Source organism: Phycodurus eques, chromosome 19, assembly GCF_024500275.1.
Source record: "Phycodurus eques isolate BA_2022a chromosome 19, UOR_Pequ_1.1, whole genome shotgun sequence".
Classification (NCBI taxonomy): Eukaryota; Metazoa; Chordata; class Actinopteri; order Syngnathiformes; family Syngnathidae; genus Phycodurus; species Phycodurus eques.
This window is the reverse complement of record NC_084543.1, coordinates 10,964,313-10,984,733: the sequence shown is the minus strand read 5'-3', so window position 1 is coordinate 10,984,733 and position 20,421 is coordinate 10,964,313. Positions and strand designations below refer to the sequence as shown.

General features: G+C 41.2%; 1 protein-coding gene across 5 annotated transcripts in view; it reads left to right on the top strand.

Annotated features, from left to right (window-relative positions):
- Positions 1-3,544: 3,544 nt before the first annotated feature.
- arhgap17a (Rho GTPase activating protein 17a) overlaps positions 3,545-20,421 on the top strand; it is a 29,372-nt gene continuing 12,495 nt past the window's right edge. For 4 of the 5 annotated variants that reach the window (XM_061705909.1, XM_061705905.1, XM_061705907.1 and 1 more), the window contains exons 1-5: positions 3,545-4,081; positions 14,914-14,953; positions 18,816-18,920; positions 19,114-19,146; positions 19,622-19,698. In XM_061705909.1, the coding sequence (XP_061561893.1) occupies positions 4,029-4,081; positions 14,914-14,953; positions 18,816-18,920; positions 19,114-19,146; positions 19,622-19,698 (308 nt within the window). In that variant the 5' untranslated portion in view covers positions 3,545-4,028. The remainder of the gene's footprint in view (positions 4,082-14,913; positions 14,954-18,815; positions 18,921-19,113; positions 19,147-19,621; positions 19,699-20,421) is intronic. The other variant, XM_061705906.1, reaches the window with a different exon arrangement.

Here is a 20,421-nt window from a genome sequence, read left to right as displayed (position 1 = left end):
ATAATAATAATAGCAATACAGTTGTTGGGTTTCTTTCATAAATTTTATGATGTAACGGTATATTTTCAGAATCAGAATCATCTTTATTTGCCAAGTATGTCCAAAACACACAAGGAATGTGTCTCCGGTAGTTGGAGCCGCTCTAGTACAACAGACAGTCAATTTACAGAACACTTTGGAGACATAAAGACATTGACAAAAAACAATTGTGCAAAAAGATGCTAGTCCTCTAGCACTTAGATCAGTTCGAATGACTAATATTGCAATAGTCAGGAGCAATGACCATTGTGCAAAAGGTGCTGAGACTTCAAGGAGTGTATGCGGTTTAAAGTGACGAGTAGTGCGATAATCTGGGACAATGTTGGTTGTGCAAATGTTACAGATACTCCTCAATCCGTGTGCAAATGGAGCAGATGCTACTCTGACATGAGTGGCCAGTATATGCAAATAGTGCAGCATAGCGAGACAAGTACAGTGAGTGCACGAGTAATACATAATTGGCCCCACAGAAATGTGACAACGAACTCAAGTCAAATAATTGCCATCTTGTTGTGATGGAATTATAGGTTAGCTGTTTAAGAAGTTGATTGCAAGAGGGAAGAAGCTGTTGGAATGTCTACTAGTTCTAGTTTGCATTGATCGGTAGCGCCTACCTGAGGGAAGGAGCTGGAAGAGCTGGTGACCGGGGTGCGATGGGTCCGAGAGGATTTTGCACGCCCTTGTCTTAGTTCTGGCAGCGTCAAGGGTGGGTAGGGGGGTACCGACAATCCTTTCAGCAGTTTTGATTGTCCGTTGCAGTCGGAGTTTGTCCTTTTTTGTAGCAGCACCAAACCAGACTGTGATGTAAGAACACATGACTGATTCGATGACCGCTGTGTATAACTGTCTCAGCAGCTCCGGTGGCAGGCCGTGCTTTCTCAGAAGGCGCAGGAAGTACATCCTCTGCTGGGCCTTTTTGAGGACGGAGTTGATGTTGTTCGCCCACTTCAGGTCCTGAGAGATTGTAATTCCCAGGAACTTGAAGGTCTCGACGGTTGACACAAGGCAGCTGGACAACGTGAGGGGCAGCTGTGGCGAAGGATGCCTCCTGAAGTCCACGATCATCTCTACAGTCTTGAGCGTGTTCAGCTCCAGGTTGTGTCGGCCGCATCACAGCTCCAGCCGCTCCGCTTCCTGTCGATATGCAGACTCGTCACCGTCCTTGATGAGGCCGATGACACTGGTGTCATCTGCAAACTTCAGGAGTTTGACAGTCGGGTTCGCTGAGGTGCAGTCGTTCGTGTAGAGAGAGAAGAGCAGCGGAGAGAGGACACAACCTTGGGGCGCCCCAGTGCTGATGCTGCGTGTGGATGAGGTGGCCTCCCCCAGCCTGACCTGCTGTGTTCTGCCCGTCAGAAAGCTGTAAATCCACTGGCAGATGGCAGGTGAGACGCTGAGCTGGAGAAGCTTGGATGAAAGGAGTTCAGGGATGATGGTGTTGAACGCTGAGCTGAAGTCCACAAACAGGATCCTCGCGTAGGTCCCTGCACTGTCGAGGTGTTCTAGGATGAAGTGCAGTCCCATGTTGACTGCATCATCCGCAGACCTGTTCGCTTGGTAGGCAAACTGCATGGGGTCCAGCAGGGGACCTGTGACACTCTTGAGGTGGTCCAGCACGAGACGTTCAAAGGACTTCATGACCACAGATGTCAAAGCGACAGGCCATTAGTCATTCAGACCAGAGATTGCAGGTTTCTTGGGGACTGGAATGATGGTGGAGCGTTTGAAACAGGATGGAACTTCGCACATTTCCAGAGATCTATTGAAGATCTGAGTGAAGACTGGAGCGAGCTGGTCCGCGCAGACTTTGAGGCAGGATGGGGACACATGGTCCGGGCCTGCCGCTTTGTTAATCTTTTGTTGTTTGAAGATGCGTCTCACATCCTGTTCATGGATGGTTAACGCAGATTGCATGATTGCAGGAGACCAGGCCAGCTCTTTCTATTTCAAATGACTGAAATAGTTACAGTAGTAGTAATAGTTATAGTTATTTTTGTTCAACATATGTTGAAGCACTATATATAATATATATATATATATAGTGCTTCATATATATATATATATATATATATATATATATATATATATATATATATATATATATATATATATATATATATATATATATATATATAGTGCTATAAATACTTCTCAAAGAAACAGATCTGACAGGTAGCTGTCGGACACTATTACAGGATTACCTGCATCTGTTTCTTCTAACTACTGCACTACCATATATAGTACATCTGAGAGTTCTGTAGTGCAGTGTATTATCCACTTTCTCTTAATTGGTCCAAAAAAATATTATTACTTGCTACGAATAATGCTTGTTTTATTTATGCCCGCGATATCTAGTGACAGGCAGAACAATTTAATACTCTTCCACTAGATGGAAGTATCTGTTGGCATTCATTCAACAGAGTAGTTTTGTTTTGTGTTCCACTAAGCAGGCCAAGATTTCCCACTGAGAAACTCAATTAGTGAGTAAAATTAAGACGAAATCATCATTAATTCAGTCTTCATATTTTTGTGACATAATTGTTTGAATTGAGTGTTATGATACTTTGCTAATAAAATGGGTGCCTTGGCTCAATAAAGGCTGGGAAACACTGCACTTGTACATTTTCTTGCTTTCTATTCAATGTTAGAAAATAAACGAGCACTTCTGGGTTACAATTATTTAACAAATAAAAATAAAGTAACATTCTATGAACCGTAAAGATTTTGGGGGAATGTAGGAATTTGGGGAATGTGGAAAATATGTTGAAGTAGGAATGGTTGTAAATCACTCAAGAAATGTTGAAGGGAATTGCGTAAAATATCTTTTAGATATGGGAATTTTATTGTGAAAATTTAGGAATGGTACTGTGAAAGTGTGGGATATAGTTAATGTGGGAATATTTGGAATGTGGAAAATGTTTTGAAATTGGAAAGGTTTGAACCATTGAAGAAATGTTGATGAAGGGCATTATTTTCAAATAGCTCTGAAACGTGGGAATTTTATTATGAAAACCTTTAAATTTTTACAGTGACAGAATGGAATTTGGGGCAATTTGGCAATTTTTGGGAAGTAGAAAATATCTTGACGTTGTAATGGTTTGATTTGTTTAAGAAATGTTGACGGAAGAGGGAATAATGGATAATGTGTTTGTGTGAATTCTTGGAATGTTGAAATTTGTTGTCATTTACTTGAATGGGGGTCTTTGGGGAGGGGGCGACGACAATGTGGAATTCTGGGAAAACAACTTTTGGACCGTGGATAATAATAAATATATATTAAGACATGTCCTGAATAATTGCTGTCTTTGGAATGTTGAATTATTTAAATTGGCTGAGAAATGTGGAAGTAGCTGAATGTCAAAAAGGCCACTGGGAGAATTATAACAATAAAGAATTTAGAATAATGTGACAATCGTTTGACGTCACTTCCCCCCCCCCCCTCTCTCTCTCTCTCCCCCTCCCTCTCTCTCTCTCTCTCTGTGTGTTCGTGGGTGTCTCTCTCCCCACGCGCGCGGAGCTGAGCTGCCGTTCACTCTCTCCTCTGGACAGGGAGAGGTGAAAGCGCTTAGACAGATTAGTCGATTCCCGACTCGGTCAACGCAGCGTTAGCTCGTCGGCTAGCGGGTGTCGCCAACCAAACACCGACCGGGCCCGTGGAGAGTGATGAAAGGCCACTGGAGTCGGTGAAACTTGGCCCTCTGGGCTTTTATGTAGGGAAATATCGCAGAAAAGCAAGTTCGTGGACCATGCAGTCGCATCTCCCTGAAGAAATTTCCACTTCGGAAAGGCTAACTTAGAAGCTAGCAAGCTACCAACTATCGTTAATTGGCTTTCGGCTCAAATGGCTCGCGCATGTTTTCCTTGTCATAGCGACAGCTGGGAAAGTTGAAAATCGAGAGAGGCTGTGTGAACTTCATGACAACCCAAAGTCAACATTTTTTTTTTCCCGAGTGTGAACTTCGGAGGACTCGACTGCAACCTAAGCGAAAATGAAGAAGCAGTTTAATCGCATGAAACAGCTCGCCAATCAAACAGTTGGAAGGCAAGTATCTCAGTGTACGTCATTTACTCCTGAGCAAAACAGTAATTTATCTACTGTATTCTGTCCACATGGATTCGCTTTAAAATGACTTGATATGATGTTTATTGTGTTTTCTTTCCTCACTTTCTTAACACAGTTAGATCTCGCTCTGGGGCTCTGAAATCAGTGTCACGTGAACGGAGACTTGGAATGTTGTCTTTTATGTAGTCATTATTTGTTTTTGTTTGTAGTGGTTGTCAGATTGGTTTGAAGACAATGGGGATTCTTTACAAGTGTTCAATCAAATGAGCACATCAACTAACCAACACGTCGGTGCTGGTACCGTCTGAATGGGAGCAACAACAGCAGGATGATGATGATGGTGTGTGGCCACTCACAATGAGTTGTTCATTTTTCTCACAACTCTAAGGTTCGGGATTCGAATTCGACTCGGGCCCTCCGCAGTTCGTGCTTGCATGGGTTTTCTCCTGGTACTTCAGCTTCCTCCCACCTTCCAAAAACATACACTATGAATACTCTAAATTGTCCATAGGGCACTATGACGACTCTAAATTGTCTATAGGTGTGATTGTGAATGGTTGTCTGTCTATATATGTGGCATTTTTGGCTGGCGACCAGTCCAGGGTGTACCCAGCCTCTCACGCCAAGTCAGCTGTGATAGCTAGCAGACAACATTTCCTGATGTCTGCGAATTTGGGGCAAATTCTGTATGCTGCTTATTTTTCATTGCTGCTGTAGAAAAGTGCCTTGATAAATGAGGCCATATGCATGCTACTTCATCCTTAAACTTAGTGTAACCAGTTCATGGCTTTGTCTTCATATGGCCAATTATAGCACCTACACCCCAGCTTTGGATGGCATTTGGGTTAAGAGAATGATTGAATCCATTAATTCTGCAGATCTTTGCGATTATAAACACATTCAGAGACATGGTTTGCCCTCCTGTCTTCAATGCACTGTTTTTTTTTTTTTTTTTTTTTAAATGGGCACCGTGAGCACCACCTAAAGAGCATGCCTATAAGGTTCACTAAGTACCTTAAGAGCCAGTGCAGCTGGTATACTCGTAATATTCTTCCATACAGTAAACCAGCTGTAAATTAAAGCTGAGAGGAACATGATGCAAAAAGCAGATGCGTGCACATGCCTGTGTGAGACAGAGTTCACAATTCACTTCCTTCCCTCTAAGTGATAGTATGTCAGTGTTTTGGATTTGGGTAAGCATTGAGCAAACCTTTTGGGTGAAGGTGGTGCCCACTTGTATATCAGTGTCTGCAAGGAGCGGCAAGGCCGTTTTGGCTGCCCCCTGGGTTCCTGTGATTGTGCGAAGGCAGAATGCTATGTCCAGCATGCAGGCGCTGCTCCTTTTGGAAACAGGAAACCGCCTCCCAGAGACAAGCTACTGCTTTCTAGTGAGAGAGACAGAGAACTGGCAAGATTGATGCAGGGAGTGAAACAGAGTTGGAGGTGAAAGCAGCATGTCATCCATACAGGGAGCGTGGTTATTTCAGTTGGCAGTCTGTGAACTCCTTTGGCTCATATGGTACATTTGTGTTTGCCGGGGTGGGCCAATGGTAGTAGAAAAAAAATTCTATTATAGAACGTCTGTCAGCTCGGATCCAGTCACACGGCGTCTCGGAGTAAAGGTGCAAAGTCCAGTGAAAGAGAACCTGAGATCCGGCAGATCCGCGAGTAAAACATGACCTTATTTGGAGCTGCAGTGAGGTGGCAACTATGAGAAAAGGATCTCCATACACATCTTTTTGGCTCAATCTCACAATTTAGATGGCGGTTTGAACTTTGTCTTTTAAAACCAATTAAAACTAGAATGGAGATGAATAGCTGCGCTTGACTGGCAAGTAGTCCGGAGTGAACCCCACCTCTTGCCCAAAGTCAGCTGGGATGGACTCCAGCCCCAATGAGATCAAGCAATATTGAAAATGGGTGGATGGATGACGCTGAAAAGAACTCAAGACTTCCAACAACATTGAACTCTTAAGGAAAATGGAGGGAAAAAAAAGTGGCACAATGTGTGTTCTTTTGTCATGTGTGTGTGAGCAGGCCACTTCCTGGTTTACGAAGGATGATGTAAGATGATTGGATTGTACCATTTTTAATTATTGGGTAGGGACATTAGGAATAGATGAATGGGGCTACCCGTTCTGGGTAGGAATGTTCCATTATGACTCAAATATCAAAAAGATGTAATATAGTCATCGTCATCTAGAATTTGTAAATTCACAGGCTACTTTCTGGCTCATGTAAAGACTTTAGGAATAGAGAGACAGGACTCCACTATTTGCATTCTGTGGTAGAGAAGAACCATTCCATAATGACTCAAATGGTGAAAAAATACTCATAAATATGTGCAGCGTTGTGTTTGTCTCTGCTTGCTAGCGGGCTACTACTGAATCTGTTTTATTAGGAATAGACTCGTGGGACTTTTGCACTGTCCTCATTTTTGTCTGTATTTTGAGCATTATTCATACAATAAGTCAAAAGTGTTTCCTTAGCAAAACTTTGGAAATCCTCAATGAAGTTTTTGGTAATCCTGCTATCTAATAAACCCTCAAACACTGATCAAATTACCCCTCTCATGTTCAGCTACCTATATGGATTTAATTTACATATCCTCTTCTCAACTAACATTGTGGTGTCTAACAGTGTAATTGCTGCATCAATTTGTGTTGATCTCGTTTGGGGAACATCAGTCATTCAATTAATCAGCACAACAGGGATCTTATCACAATACCGGTTGCCGTCAATCACATTCTAAACAGTTGTATTGTGTAATCCTTTCTGATGCCCCAGCTAGCTCAGCATTATGCAATCGGAAATAAATCTCCGTCGGAAGGGCGCCTTCCTCTGTCCTGACTGAATGGCATAATTGAATGAAAAGAAAATGGGTGTCACCAGACTCTGCCCCAGGGACAATAAGGTGTGTCAGCTGTTTATTTGTTTCAATGACAAGCAAAATGAGATGGCTCTTTGTTTAACAACAAAAGTTTGGTTTTCATCCAGAGTTTTAATGGGCGTGACTGAAAAACCTCCTTGAAGCATTGATGCAAAAACTTTTTATCTGGCAGTATTTCTCATACTTGAAGTGTAAGAATATCTTTATTGTCATTGTAAAAGATCCAATGAAATTTAATTCTCATATAAAGTACTGTAAAAAAAGTAAAAACTAAATCACATGATAATGATTAAAAACTCACACAGTAAATAACTAAAGAGGTTCCTGGTTGTAAATAGTGTCTCAGAATCAGAATCATCTTTATTTGCCAAGTATGTCCAAAAAACACACAAGGAAATTGTCTCTGGTAATTGGAGCCGCTCTAGTACAACAACAGACAGTCAATAAGGCGCGGTATGGAAAGAATAAGAGGAATGCAAAATTCCTTGTAAATGTACAGTAGGTTATTTGGCAGTGTTCAGTGCAATTACAGCTCAAGTCCTTTTTAAGTCTATTGGTTCTGGCTTTTAATGTCTTGACCCATCTGTCAGAGGTGTTCAGGACAGGTCACTAAAAAAAAATAATTATATGCACAAAGCATTGTAATGCATCAGCTAGGTTCTTTAGTAATTGTTTTGTGAAATCCTGCATTGTGATTAATTGTATTTTCCATTCACACTGTATGGAAATCGTTTTTTTTTTTTTTTTTTTTTTTTTTTTTTTAAAGCCAGGCAGACTAAAGTGAGACAGAGAAATTGTCTAAAATGTTGAATTTGGAACTGAAACATATTTTTCTGTTCACATTGTGGGTGAATTAGAATGTGAAGCGTATGATAAGATTGTCAATTGAAATAATATAGAGAATTGTTTCATCGCCCCAAGCCTTAATTTGTTGTTGCACAACAATTATCATTGTATTTACGCCCTCCACACTTGCAGAGGTCGATTTCTTGAAGGATAGCTCAAACAATCACTTGCATTAGAGGAGATTAAATGGCCAAGTCACTCAATTATTCTCCCAGTTCCTTTCATCTGGGCCCAGTATCCATTACTGTGTGCCTCAAGCTGCCAACTGTTGCAAACAGAAAGACCCTCCCTACTCCTCAGGCCGCTGATTATGGGGAGTGTCTACTAACAGAATCGCCATTGTGCTTCCGGTGGCAGTGTTCTTTTACTCCACTTCCACTTTTATTGTATATCACCGTGGTTACCATTCCCAACTTACAGCCACGGCAGTCAAGTAGTCAGATGCAACACGCAGTGACACAGTTTCCTTTTAAAGACTGCTGGTTCAATTTACTGTTATGGGCGGCAGGTTCTCTTCACTGTAGGTCAGCTGATGCCAGCTCAACAATTGTTGTTTTGTTTGTGGGGTTTTGTCCCCTGTCAAGGTTGCACAGGGCCTATTATTTCCTCTGCAACATTGTTTTTTTTTGGGGGGGGTAGGATAGACAAGTGATTCTTTTTTACAATGCAGGCTGATGATTCCGTCTCAATCAAGAAATGGTGAATTGCCATAAAATGCCATATAATCATCAAACCGGTCCCAAAATTAGAAGGAGCAGTAAGTAACTCCTAAGTAGACTGCGTAACAGTTCAACCTATGAAGTCAAACAAAATCCATTCCGGGATGCTGCTTGACCTCTGATTTGTTCATTTAAAAAAAAAACAAATATTCCCCCCAAATAATGGAAATTTAATGAATCAATTCCTGTGTTGAACTTCTGCCATTATTAACTTTATCAGCAACGTTGAAGTAACATTTTACCATTAACTGTACATACAAATGGAAAATGAAGTTATCCTCTTGATAAGAAAGCTTGTGCACTGTGCTTTTTAACATTCTAAACATATTCTGCAGTATGTTAAAATGTAACCAGTTCATTTTGAAACTTTATTTTTATTCTGGTATTTATTCACTCATAACTTTAATGGCGAATAACTGACATAGTAGCCAATTTGCAGAGGCAGATTACAACTTGTGAGGTATCACTTCACATAGACACAGCTCATTGTCATTATATTGTTCTTATTTTTTGTTCTTATTTTATATTATTCTTGGATTGTGTTGTCAATTCAGCAAGTATTGGACTAAGCAGCCAGAACAGAGATGTGTACATCCAGCATGATAGTGATTGGACCTCTGAAATTTTGTGGCACCTTGACATATTTTTCCAGACAATGTCAATTGAAATCTAAATTTTACTGTCTTTGCAAGCTTTAGAGGTTCCACTGTAACAGTTTTGGTGCTAGTGAAAAAATATTGTTACACCTATAACTAAAAGCTGGATCCAAATTTTCCCTTTTTGCTTCAACTTTGAGACTCTGGGCCCCTGAAGTGGGCCAGATGCACAGTGGTGTCAGTCTGTTTAAGGAACGCACTGGTGGCAGGATATATTTTTTTTGCAACCACAGCAAATCAGCCCCCAAGGAGTCCTGCTGGAGCCAGAATATTTGAAAGGCTAGTAAGGTTTAATAATGTAGTGAGTAGGCTTTACACGATCAGGATATTTGGGGCCGATCACTGATCAGTGAGTTTAAAAAAACCGATAACCGATCCGATCACAAGATGGAGGAATGTGACTATTTAAATCAGGGGTGCCCAAACGTTTTGGCTCAGGGGCCACTTTGACGTAAAAAAATTGTCATGCGGGCCAGCATTAATTTTACATGCTACCGATGAGGGGAATGCTTTTTTGTATTTATTTTTTATTTTACTTTGTTTTACTATGCTGTCTGCTGCTAGGTAGATCTGATAACTGCCTGACCTGGATAAATGAAGGTTAAAATAAAAATTAATGAAATGCAAAATAAAGTATTTTTATGAAATTTGACTCAAACTCAAACTTTATTCATCAGAATCAACAAACATGTTTGCATTAATGTGAAGGGTGATACTGAGATCTCGACTGCACTAAATGGGACAGGTCTGGCTCAAAAGCGGTGGTTTTAATGCGCAAGATGTCACGCAGGTGGGAGTCACTTAGTCTTGTCCTCACGCGGTACTTATTCATGTTCATGACTGAGAATGTCTTCTCGCACAAGTATGTCGAGCCAAACAAGCTCAACGTTTTCGTAGCAAATGTACGAATCTTTTGGAACCTGTCTTCATCCAGCTGCTGGTAAAAGTTGACAAGAGGGAGTTGTTGGTATCGGCTGCGACACTCCGTGTCACACTGCAGCTCAATGAGCTCCAACTGCAGGTGGGCTGGAACGTCACTGAGATCCACGGAAACGGGAGAAGAAAAAAGCGTGATCTCCTTTTCAATAGTTGCAAAATCCCTGAAACGCTGTTGAAACTCCTCAGTCTGAGATGAGATGTTTGCGGCATAGCTCCACATTTGCGCACTGATATTGTGCGCTGGAAAACAGGTCATTATTTCTTGCAGAGATTGGAAATGTGTGGTATTGGGCTGCGTTTGTGACCGGTGGGTTATGAAAAGTAGCAGCTTGGTCCGAAAGGCTTTAATATGTGAATACAGTTGGCTTATCAATGCATTTTGCTCCTGAAGGCTCGTGTTCAGGGTGTTAAGATGTCGGGTTATGTCAACTAAAAATCCAAAATCAGACAGCCAAACAGGATCGGTTAGTTCTGGCATCGGTTCTCCCTTTTTTTTGCCAAGAATTGTCCAATTTCCTCTTTGAGTGAGTAGAAGCGCTGCAGTGCAGACCCTCCGACTGAGCCATCTTACATCAGTGTGATAAACAACATCTCCGTATTCAGCGTGGATATCCAGTAGAAATTGTTGAAACTGGCGGTGGCACAGGGTTTTGGAGCGAATATAATTAATAGCCTTCATCACCGGTTTCATAACGTGATCATATTTCAGATGTTTGGCACATAGAACTTGTTGGTGAATAATACAATGGAGTTTTATAGCTTTACCTCCTTCTTCGCTTACTTTGTTACACACTAGGGTTGATAATCCACTGTGCTCGCCAACCATGGCAGGTGCGCCATCCGTAATAATCCCCGTGATTTTATTCCACTGTAATTTTATGTCATCTACGGCGGAACAAACAGAAGCAAATAAATCTTTCCCTCGTTTGGTCCTTAAGGCTCTGGAGGTCAAGTAGCTCTTCACGCACGTTCATTTCACTGTCCACTCCTAAAAAAAATCAGTAACTGAGCGTTGTCGGATGCATCCGTGCTTTCGTCACAGGCTCACGAAAAAAATTCAAACTCCACTCCTTTTGCGTCCAACTGCCTCTTAATATCAGAAGAAACTTCTTCGATCCTTCGTGACACAGTGCTACGAGCCAGGAAAACGTTGACGAACTGTTGCTTTTTCTCAGGACAAATGTTGTCCACCATTTTCATCACACAGTCTTTAATAAATTCACCCTCAGTAAAAGGTTTGCAGTGCTTGGCAATCAGCGTTGCCACCTCATAGCTTGCCTTTGTTGCATTTTCATTCGACTCACTGGCTCTTGTGAAAAAGTGTTGCTGTGCCGCTAAACCAGCTTCCAGTTGCTTCAATTTTTCACTGCGTTCGTTCCCAGTTAGCTTGTCGTAATTAGCATGTTCCGTCTGGTCGTGCCTCTTTATATTGAACTCCTTGAACACAGCCACAGTCTCTTGGCAAATTAGACAGACGCAGTTGTTTCTAAACTCAGTGAAAAAATATTCAGACTTCCATTTGTCCTGGAAACGTCGGCCCTCGCTATCAACTTTCCTTTTCTTGCTTCTAGTTGCCATTTCAGAAATGGGCAAAAAACAGATCATGCGCAAAACGGCCCCGCGAGAGTTCAGCCACAAGTTTACTGCCATCCTGTGGTGAAATATAAAATTGTGCGTGTATTTGGTACTGCCGGGCCACATATTATTGGTTTTATGACAGAGGCTTCGGGCCAGTGGAAATATGAACACGGGCCGGACTTTGGGCATGTCTGATTTAAATGATCTGTTCATTTACTGTATATACTTGTATACTTAATTGCTCAAAAAAATATATTTACAACAAATAATGTATCTTTGTTCCTCTATGCCAGTGAGGCATAGTGACAGACAGAACAAATGAATGGTCTTCTATTAGATGGCAGAAAGTAAATGCAGTAAATCATGTATCCACTTTTTGTGACATTTTTGTTTGTTGGTGTGCCGTGAGATTTTTCAATTGAAATATGTTCCTTGGCTCCATAAAGGTTGGAAATCACTGCTCTAGTCAGATCGTGAATTCTAATCAGTCAGGTCAAACCAACATTACATGACAGAAATAATGGGTGCGAACTTACTGTAATTAAATTACTTTATTTTTAATTAAATTACTTCACCCACACCGAAACTTTAGAGCATGATTCGACATAACGGCGGCATGTTTACGTCCAACCGTTCATGCTACCGCTAGCTTGCTAGGCTACATAACATTTTATTGCCTGGTTGTGAGCCGTATTTTATTAAAAGTACGTGAACATACCTCAAGCAAGCCTTAAACGAACATCCTCTTCTGTCCTGAGCACCAGTGACCACCAGCACACGTTTTCCTCCATTTTGTCCTTATAATACAGTTGAGCCGGCTCGCTCCACTCTTGTTGTCGTCACCACGGTAACGGGTGTATCCGGTCGCATTTGAGTTGACAAGATAAAGCCCAATGATCGTAAAAAACGGGATGCGGTGGTATCGGAATGGAAGATTTTATTGCAGTAGTCTTGACAGTGCAATCGTGAAAGAGGAAATATGTCTTGTAGTCTGATCCGGGCATTACGTGTTTCCTGTCTCCGACGTGTTCTCTGGCCCACACCGCCGAGGTTTTAATTTTTACATTTTTTAATTTTATTAATTAAAAAAAAAATATATATTTAAATAACGTCAAAAGACACGCGACAAGGCTAAAAATAAACTAGCTTTTGGATTCAAATATACTGTGCACACAGCGACGCAGAGTTGATGTATTTTGCGGAGCTCATTGATCGGATCGGCGAAATACGATCAGCGTAAAATACTAAATATCGGCCGATACCGATCAGCCGATCAAATCGGTGTGAAGTATAGTAGTGAGACAATCCATCTTTACTAAGTTAACTTGCAAATCTCTGTTTGAGTATGTAGGGTTACTGGCTTAGCATGTTTGATGATTACATCAATTAGCATTTAAACCAAACCACATAAATGCCTCGTCTGAATGTTGCACATCAGAACAAGGAATCCCACACTGTGGTTTCCAAATACCATTCTATATGTGTGTGCTTCACATTTTTTTCCACAGTGAGCTGCAAGTGCTGTGTTGTATATTTCTGTACATTATTCTGCAGCGCCTCTCTCTGCATGTTACCTCACCAGCCAAAAAATAATAATTTCCATGCAGTGGCTTTACATTACTCTAGAGTCCGTAACCCCCCCCCCCCACCACCCCTGAACCTGAGTATTTGTATTTCTTTCCATGGAACCCCCAAACTATCCTCCCCGTCTGTGTCAGTCTCGCTGTTTCTGCCTGCTTTCTGCCTCCATGTTTGTAATGGAAAGCAGCTGTTCTGTGCTCTGATGAGGTTACTACAGTTCATCAAAGTGTGTGAGGGAGACTTCATTGACAGCTCCTGTTACCCAAATTGGAGGCTAGAGGCTGTCTACAGGTTTACTTCAGTCAGCAGGTTTATCTGCTTCATCATGTTCAGCAACAGGAGATGTTCAGGAAAAGTGAAGTCCCATTAAAGGGTGCTGGAAGATGTTTGACAGTGAATTAATAACATGTTATGCTTAACATTATATTCCATCCAAGGCTAGTAAATTATTTAATTGAACTCTGGAGCTTTTAGATCCAGCAGCCAAAATATGTTGTCCAATCACTCAATCATGACATCTGTCCGTCCATCCATCTGTCTGTCCGTCCATCCATCCACAATAGGGTTGCGGGTGAGCCGGAACCTATCCCAGTGAAATTTGTGCAAGAGGTGGGGTATATCTTGGACTGTTAGCCAGTCAATGGTAGGGCACATATAGACAAACAACCATTACCACTCACATTCACACCTATGGACAATTTAAGTCTTCAAAACCTAACATGCATGTTTGGTATGTGGGTGGAAGCTGGAGTATCTGGAGAACCCCCACCCAAGCACGAGAAGAACAGGCAAACTCCACATGGAAGGTCAGAGCCGAGAATTGAACCCTGAACCTGAAAACAGTGAGGCAGACATGCTACCCCACAAACGACATATCGGCAGATACAGTACTAGAATTTCATATTCAATATTGATATTTTGCACCATCAGATGTGATGGATTATCACTTTTACTCAAAAAATATATGTATAAATAATGTATGATATTGATGCAACTGCTTGAAGTATTATGCATTAGAAATTGCTAAATTAGCATTATACTACACTGTAATAAGATATCACTCAGTCACAGTTACATTTACGATAGGTTCAACCATTAGCAACCAGCTAATTTGAAGGTGTTGATAAGCAAGCATTAGTTCCTCCCATGCCCTCTCCCTTTAAGTGAATTTAATCTGTCTGACCTCACCAGGCCCAACTATTAGCTGACTAATAATAGGCTCGGGCAGGGCACTGCTGTGTTGTTGCTCTGCTTGTGTGAGTCACCAGATACTAACAAGAGCTGATGTAACTCCCTGTTTGAGCTCCACTGTTTGAACCTCTGCCATACTTTCTCCATTAGTGTTTTATTAAATGTCTGTAAGAGTATTGTTCACATTTTATTTTGATGTTAGACTAGTGTAACCTTTTAGGAAGGCTTGTACCAGATAATGTTCCCATGAAGTTCAAGTTCAGTGTGTAAACTGGTATTTCTGCAGCACGGTCTACTCCTTGCACATATTTTCAGAATATGTAAACTGAAGTGAAGCATGGCTACTTCTATCTCCTGTCCTTGTCTGTCAGTACTTATCACATCCTTTCTGTTTTTCTTTCTCACCCGCAGAGCAGAGAAAACAGAAGTTCTCAGTGATGACCTTTTACAGGTAAACCATTAATCTGATGTTGTAGAGCTGTCACCAGATCTTACCTCATCCAGGGAAAGGCTGCATCTGTTGGAAGCACTAAAATTTTTTTTTTTTGTTTTTTTTTTTTTTTTTTTTCCCCCACACCAAACATTTGACATAAGCCTCTGATTGTGTCCTTTTCTGTATGTTATATTTTCACCCACAACTGTAGTTAGCCGAAAATGCCAATAAACTGACTTCAACAATTGCACATCACGATAAAGAGCGATAAATAATAAAACAATAAATAATAAATATTTCCTTTCAATGAAAAAGAAAGCAAAAATGAAAAAAGTAGCTTCTTACTACCACTACAATATTGATCTCTTGGGTTGTTCAGCTAATAAATGGAGATGTTTTTTTAGTTAAATATTATTTAATATCAAATTAATTATTAAAATAGTCCACAATAATTTGGTTTTGTAGAGAAAATAACCTGCAGAAACATTATATATTATGTTATACTTTTCAGCTTTATTTGTCATGTATTTATTTCCTATCTCTTCTGTCTTCTGTCACACACAGACACACACAAATAATTATATTCTAGTGCTGCCAAAAGCATGCTATTTCTATAATAGCTGTTAATGTTTGCTGACCGAGTTGTGATGACTAGCCTAGCGGGTGATTGTTATTCACTTTGGGAAATAGCTGAGTTTGTGTGCTTAAATTTGTGATGGACGTGTCGGATGTTGACAAGCGCTTCCTTTTAGGGTTTCACAGTAAACACTGTAACATATACAGGTAACTGTTCCATGATTGTGATGACTTGATAAGTAACAGGATTTTGTTACGGTATGGATCGCCTTGCTCGCATCATTCCCACAAAATCGATTAATTTAAAGTCTCACAGATGCAGGAACGAAAAGTTGAAACAGTTTATTCATGTCACCTCTATTTTTTGGTATTTTGTCTTTTCTGGTTGGAGACTGACCACTTGATCCAAAGTGTGACATGCAGATGTGAAGAACTGTTGACTGACACAATTGTGAAAAACTTCCACAATAACAATGATCCCAAAGTCATCTGGACAAGAGGTCACTTTAATTGTGATTGTGCTGTGTAACTAACTCGTTCTGAATGTCAATACCTCGGGTTCATTCAGTCTCTGTAGCTATCTTGAGGAAGCAGGTGGGGTTGACACCAAATAGTGGCTGCTCAGCAAAGGCATTCCAGCGATGAGGCTTCTTTGTGTGCAACTGGGTGTTGTCAAAGATGCAGATAAAACAAAGTGGGTTGGCTTTGCTTTGAGAAAACAACACAACTCACAGTACAGTAATGCACACTTTGTTTCGTAAGGGACACATAAGCGAACATTACCTCTAAAACATGTTCTCTAAACATATTTGCCTTTATACACACACACGCAAGTGCTTGTGTAGATGTAATTGGATGACAGATGATGAACAAAATGTAATTGCAGAACGAAGTGGCTGTATTTTATTATGTCTGACAATTTTCAACGACTTTCACTGCTCCTCAAAGACAGTGTTGCCTCTTTGGGAATCAGCTGCATCCTTAGCAGCACAGGGCACACAAAAAAAATAATTCGTATGATCCCTTAGTTCTAAAGAGAGATAAAATTCTATGTTTTTGATGTAGTGTTGGATGGGAATGTATTAGTTCCTGATTTGTTCAGCTTGGTCATAATTTGGTGTGCATTATTGTGGAATGCTAATTCTGAGTTGTCTCAAAATCAGTCCAAACATTGTTTTTATTCCTTCAAGAAGATTCAAAGGAAAGCTCACAGACAAAAAATCAGCAGATGTTAAGGCGTTGGCACGATGCATCCAATCAAATTGCTGTGTTTCCGCTCGTTCTATTTCTTTCTGACAGATCAATCTAGGGATTTCGATACTACATTGTGATGTATTAACCCACTCCATAGCCTTTAATAGTGACCATTATTAGTTAACGTAGTTGATTCCATCTGGCGTGGATTCAATTTCTACTCAATCTCATTCACAATCACCCTACAATTGGCTATTGACCATTCCAGGGTGTAGTCCGTCCCTTGGCCTAAACCATCTGAGATCGGCTTCAGGATAAGCAGTTAAAAAATGGATGGATGTAGCCATGAATTCATTTCTTGGTTTTAAATTTAGACGTGTTTAATAAATTCACCCTTGTCTTGGCTTTTCTAAATTCTATATACTGTTCTAATCAACTGTCTTTCTGTTACCCCGATCTCCCACTGAGCTGGAATTCCTTGTTGCTCCTCTTTAATAGTAGCTTGACCACAGTAGGAGACCACAGAAATGCTGTGGAATGACCAAGGAGCCTGTCTGCACAATATGGTATATTGTGTTCCTTTAAAATTTGACAGCGGTCTGGTAGGTTAGCGACCAACCTCTGCTACACTTCTCTGATGCAAACAAATTAGCCTTGACGTCTGAAATCACCCTGAGTGAGTCATGTTTTTTTTTTTCCCATTCCAAACTTGTCCACACCTTTCTCTTGGAAACCAATAAACAAATACAGGCAACAGGACAGGCACCTTCTTTGTCTTTCTGCAAGTCTGGGATTCCCTCATCTGTAGTGCGTCATGGGATTGTCCCCGTGTTTAACTCGTCAAAACTGGTGAAACACACCCTGCTGCTACCCTTGAGAGGCGTATGACAGAAGCTATGCTATGGTGTTCTGTATCCTGTTTTGAAAGGAAACCATTTCCTAGTGATGCATGAAAGCCAAACACTTCCAATACATGGAACCATGATTTTTCCTCCTCCTACATTGGCGGAAAGGGAATTCCTGTCTTGTTTTTGTGTCAAATACTAACTGGCCGTAGTCTAAGTAATGTTGCAAAGCTATATAGATCTTGTCTTTTACGTGTGTGTTTTGTGAGTTTGTATTTGACCCAGCTGTTTTGGGAATGCTGGGGGCCACCATGGGTCATGAGTGACGTAAGAGCGCAAGAACAGTGGGAGGCAAAAATGAGTCTGTGTGGCTTAAGGAGGCAGATATCTGCTGTGGAATTCTGACTCTGTTCTGTTTTTGGAACACAATTGTCTGGTATTTGGTTGATCCTCCCTTTCGCATTCATCCCCCTCCGTTACTGCTCCGCTTGCCCTCTAGATCTCAATGTCCTCATTGAGCATTATTTTAACACGACTTGTTTCCCCCCTCCAGGCACAACTATTTTTCTTTGGTGCTGCCAGCTTTTTATGAGATCAAGGTGTGATCTTGCAAAGCGTTTTTCATATCCTCTTCTTGGCAAAGGTGTGAAAAAATGACGGAAATGCTGTGCACATTGTTGACACTGGTTGTCCCAGTCAAGCACCTGGCATCACAAGGACAGTGCAGCTTCACTTGGCTTCCAACCAAAATAGCTGTGACTCCCATCATTGACCAGCTCATCAATGAAAGTATTATAGCTGAAACAGAGTGGATCTGTGTTGCTAGGGCGCAGACAGGAGAAAGCCTATGTAACCCCGACGCCTTTTTAACACTAATGAACGCATCGGACCTGCTCACAGCCCAGTGACCGTTGCTATGGAAACACTTCCGATGAGCAATGTGCTTTAAAGATAACATTCCAGCCTTGTTCCATGGGGACCATCCTTATCAATCACCGTTGAACTCTGAACTATCCCAAGGCATCTACAAATCAAATCTATGTTCAGAACTCAAACTCATTAACCATCAGTACACTGTTGTTTCTTTATGGCTGTTTTTTTACAGTGCTGGTCAATAAAACAACAATAATAACCAAAAGAAAATATAATCCAAGGATTATGTAAGTTTGGATTACACATCTCAAAGGCCTGATGTTAAAATATCACTCAACTTTTTCTAAAATCTGGAATATATTTGTTAAACATTGTTACATCTTGTTGCACAGATTGAGCGGCGGATGGAGTTGGTGCGTGTGGTGTCCCACAACACACACAAGAAGATGGTCTCATGTCTGCAGGGACACATTGGCGCAGATGCAGAGAAAAGACATGTGAGTCCACTTTTGGTCTAACCCAGGTGACCCCCGAAGCCTTAAATTCAGATCATTGTATGCAGTATTTGAAAATCATCTACAAGGCAACTTGATCCATCACAGTTTCAATTGTATCTAACTTAGAAATATCCCAGTAGACGTAATGTATCTTTTGTGTTTTCTGCCCCACACAACCCAACATGCACTACAGTCCGTACCACGCCTCTATACAGGAAATGGTCAGGTAAAAAAAAAAAAAAAGAAGTATTTCACCTCCTTGGCCTGTTCAAAACCACTTGTTCCATTACTTCTGATCTTTATGTTTACTTTCACTAGAGTCTCTGTGCATGACTGTTTTGGTTGTATTTTCCTCATTAGACAAGGATTTTGGGAGCATACTTTTTGTACAAGTGGCCTATTTTAAAGGTGCTTGGAAAGAACACTGCATTTGATAGATTCACTTCTCCTGGTGACCTCTTATATCCCATTTAACTTCTATTTCCCCCCCCCCCCCTCTTCTCAGACAGCTCACTTCCTCTTCCTGACTTTGTGAATGCACCTCTTGCTCACTCAATGGAAAGTCTTGATGACATTTCCATTGGCCTCAACCTCCCGCTTTTGAATAGAAACATGGACCTTTGCCTATTTTGAAGTGGCTCAGTTTGAGACTAATCATTGTTTGCATCTGCCTTTCATCCACACAAACTTATCCGCCGCAGAAAAAGCTTCCTCTGACGGCGTTGTCTCAGGCTATGGTGGAAGGTGGAAACCAGCTGGGCGAGGACTCTTTAATAGGGTGAGTTACTTATTGATTGACACTTCAGATCATCTTTTCCTTCTCAGTGGCAACGGTTGCTATGCTGGCCAGATGCTCCTCAGGGAGTATGAATGATGAGGTCAGACAAACAGTCCATTTAGTCTTATTTTCAGATAATGGCATAATGGGGCTTTCAACATCTTCATTTGAGGAGCCGCTTATTCGCTGTGGCCAAATGAAATGTACAAAACGGGATGTAACAATCACTTCATGCTTTTGAAAGTAGTTGGCACTTAGCAGTCACATGTTTGTCTGGAAATAATGAGGAAGAGAGAGTGCATCACCTCATCTTCAAATGTGTGCGTGATGGTTCCTTGACTACTTTCATAAAAATACAAATACAAAATTTGACAACACAACAATGTGGTTTGTACTTTATCTACAGAGTGGGTCAATTGCCTCCCACATTTTGCTGATGGGCGGCACGGTGGAAGACTGGTTAGAGCGTCTGCCTCACAGTTCCGAGGACCGGGGTTCAATCCCCGGCCCCGCCTGTGTGGAGTTTGCATATTCTCCCCGTGCCTGCGTGCATTTTCTCCGGGCACTCCGATTTCCTCCCACATCCCAAAAACATGGATGCAGGTTAATTGAGGACTCTAAATTGCCTGTAGGTGTGAATGTGAGTGTGAATGGTTGTTTGTTTCTATGTGCCCTGTGATTGGCTGGCAACCAGTTCAGGGTGTACACCGCCTCCTGTCCGAT